The sequence below is a fragment of the Frankliniella occidentalis genome, unplaced genomic scaffold, assembly GCF_000697945.3.
Source record: "Frankliniella occidentalis isolate FOCC.00 unplaced genomic scaffold, Focc_3.1 Scaffold168, whole genome shotgun sequence".
NCBI lineage: Eukaryota > Metazoa > Arthropoda > Insecta > Thysanoptera > Thripidae > Frankliniella > Frankliniella occidentalis.
The window spans coordinates 585,344-588,246 of record NW_026267294.1 but is presented as its reverse complement, the minus strand read 5'-3'; the positions used below and the strand labels follow the sequence as shown (position 1 = coordinate 588,246).

Here is a 2,903-nt window from a genome sequence, read left to right as displayed (position 1 = left end):
GAGAGAGAGAGAGAGAGAGAGAGAGAGAGAGAGAGAGAGAGAGAGAGGAGGGAGGTAAAGGGAGGGAGAGGTATGAAAGGTCGCGCCGTCCCTTCTCCTTACAGCCGCGGGCTCGTGCGGGCCGCTCCCACTTTGTCCACGGTGACGCCAATAAAAAACGAGCACTACGTATGTTGCACTTTGGGGAGAATGAGCGGCGTGGGTCGCGGTTGGGGGATTGGAGAGAGAGGAGGGGAAGTGGACAAGGGCGCACGCGCACGGCCGACCGGAAATTGCCCCTCCCCTCCCTCCATAGCGGGGGGAAGTTTCCCCCCGGACAGCCGGGCCGGCCGCTTCGTACGTCCCGCCACCGCGTCCCGGCGGTCCTGTCAGGACTTATTATTTTCGGGGGTCGATTTCCAATCATCGGGTAGTGCACAGACATAGAGAGGGGAGGGGGGGCGCCCGCCGCAAAGCCCTCAAACTTTTTTCGTTTTCAGTTTGCGAGAAAGTAAAAGTACAGCGGACGCGCCCCGCGCGAGAGACGATCGCGCGGAGGGTGTAGATTGGAGGGAAGGGGGGCCGGCCGGGGCGGGCGGGCAGACGGACAGCGGAGAGGGCCAAGTTCAAGGCTGACGCTCATTGCCTGTACTTAGGCCTGAGCCGGCCTGCTGGCGTATCTCACGCTGGGCGGTGGGTACCTCTCTCTCTCTCTCTCTCGCTCTATGTCTCTCCTTTCCACTCTCCCACTTTCTCTCTTTTTCTCTCCCTCTCTCGCAGACACAAACGAGATAACGTCTGCCGAACGAGGCGACAAGAAGATCCCGCGGTACATTCCGCTCCGTGGCACCTTCCGACCCATGTTAAGTCCGTATTTCTGTTCCCGCGCCATTCACCACTCGATAACAAAAACACACAGACAAAAAAAAGCAACTAAAACTCCCCCCATGAAAAAAAAAAAAAAACACTTTGGGACGAGAAGCAAATTGGTAGAGGCGGTTGGAGGGAGGCGGCCCCATTCGGTCCCATCTCTCCCCAGCGCCCAGCGGGCGGGCCGGCCTGGCCCAGCGAGCCACGGGCTTAGACACAATTAAGCACAGCGGAAAGTAATGGAGGAGGTGTTGACGCCATTAGGATGAGGGACCGCCGGGGCGTCCCGTCCCTGTCCTGCGACCCCGGCCCTGCTCTGGCGCTGCTGCACCTCGGCCTCCTCCAAGGGCACTGACTGCTGTGTATACTCACTCCCTTTCCGGCTCCTCGCCATGCTGCTGCTGTCGTCCCGGTCGTCGTCCCCTTAGCCGCGCCGCCGGCACGCCACGAAGCGGACCCCCATGAGCTGCTCCACGATTCACCCTGCAATACGACGGCCTCTTTAGTGGCTGCTGTGGCCCAGGGCCCTCCCGCAGGCTCCTTATCTCACCATCCACCTCACTCTTTCTTTCTCTCTCCGTCTCTCACTCTCACTCTCTCTCTCACACACACACGCACATACACACACTTATGGTGCACGTAGAGTGTAGTCAAAGGGATTCACCAAAGAAGCCTCGACCCTGCCCACGCAGGTCTCCACGCCCAAAGAAGAAAAATAACTATGTCGCTAGCTTTTCATTATTTTTAATAACTACATAACACTTTGACTTTGCCCTATTTCTCTATTTCTTTCTAAAAGCTCTAGATAAAAATTGTTTAAAGTTGACTATTTCAACCAAAAATTAAATATCCCACCCTATCGCAAAATACACAAACAGCGTTCCCTAATTCGACAAGTGCGGTTTGGCCGAGGTTTAAACCCTTCCGGGCCGGCCCCGAAAAGGAGGCAATACCAAACAGGGTTTAGCCTCCTCCGCTCGCGGCCCCGCCGCCCCACCTGCAGGCGAGCGCCGCGCCCCTCCGTGTTTGCCGAGCGCACAGATGCTTCGGCAAACAGTCAATAGATAAAGGGGAAAGAGGGGCCGCTAATTTGGCCATCGCAAAGTGAAACCGGCGAAAAACTCGAGAGCGCCGCTTATTGGCTTTAATAATACCGTCAGCAGGATGGAATAAAGCCGAAATTGCATTGTATTTCCCAGACGGAATATAATATAGACAACATCATCATCGCATCCCATCATGGAGGCTAGATCAGGAAAGGTAAGAGCGCCCCATTTTGCGCAGAGCGTTCTCTCTCTCTCTCTCTCTCTCTCCCCCCCCCCCTTTTCACTCTGGTAGCACCCGCGCGCCCAGTCGGATTATTTATAAACGCGGTATCGATGCGTGTAAATACGACCGACCATGTCGGGGCCACGCGGCGGCCACACGGGCGCGTATACGCCGTATACGTGCGCGGGCCATACGGAATAAACTCGTGAATAAAATAAAGTAATCCAACCGATGAATTGTGAATGGCAAGGGCAGCTGGCCAGAGGCCGAGCAGCAGCAACGCCGCCATGTTCACGCGCGGCCTCCCGCGCGGACCGGCACCGCTACGTATCAACTCCGCTCGGTATCCCTGCGCCAGCGATCTCCCTCTTTCCCCCCCTTCTCTTTCAATGCCCCCCTTGCCCTCTCCACACACACTAGGGCTAGGGCCTAAGTGCGAGGACCCGGTTGCAGAGCAAGGGGCCGTTTGGGACCATTTCCACCATTGTGCCCGCCCGGGGCACACAGACGGCAGATTAGAGAGGTACAGAGCTCACCTCTTTTGCCAAGCCAGCGCACTCTTGGATTCTGCAGAAAATGCCAAAAGAAAAGAGAGAGGATGGGGAGGAAAAAAAAACTTGCCCCTTGGCGTACCTTTGACCCTCCCCCTACTCTCTCTCTCTCTCCCTCTTTCTCTCTCTCCTGACGAGGAGTGGACGCACAGTGGCGGATTAGCATTTCAATTCCGAGGGCCCATTCAGCGAGGCAGCTGGGCGAGTCCTCTACGCCCCCCTCTCAGCCCCCCC

The 2,903-nt window shown here is 56.9% G+C and overlaps 1 protein-coding gene across 1 annotated transcript in view; it reads right to left on the bottom strand.

The window, feature by feature from the left end:
* LOC113208885 (sodium-independent sulfate anion transporter) overlaps positions 1 to 2,903 on the bottom strand; it is a gene marked incomplete at its 3' end in the record, with an annotated part of 28,832 nt that overhangs the window by 10,761 nt on the left and 15,168 nt on the right. Inside the window, 1 exon segment of the mRNA XM_052271650.1 lies at positions 1,222 to 1,332. Coding sequence (XP_052127610.1) covers positions 1,222 to 1,243 — 22 coding nt within the window.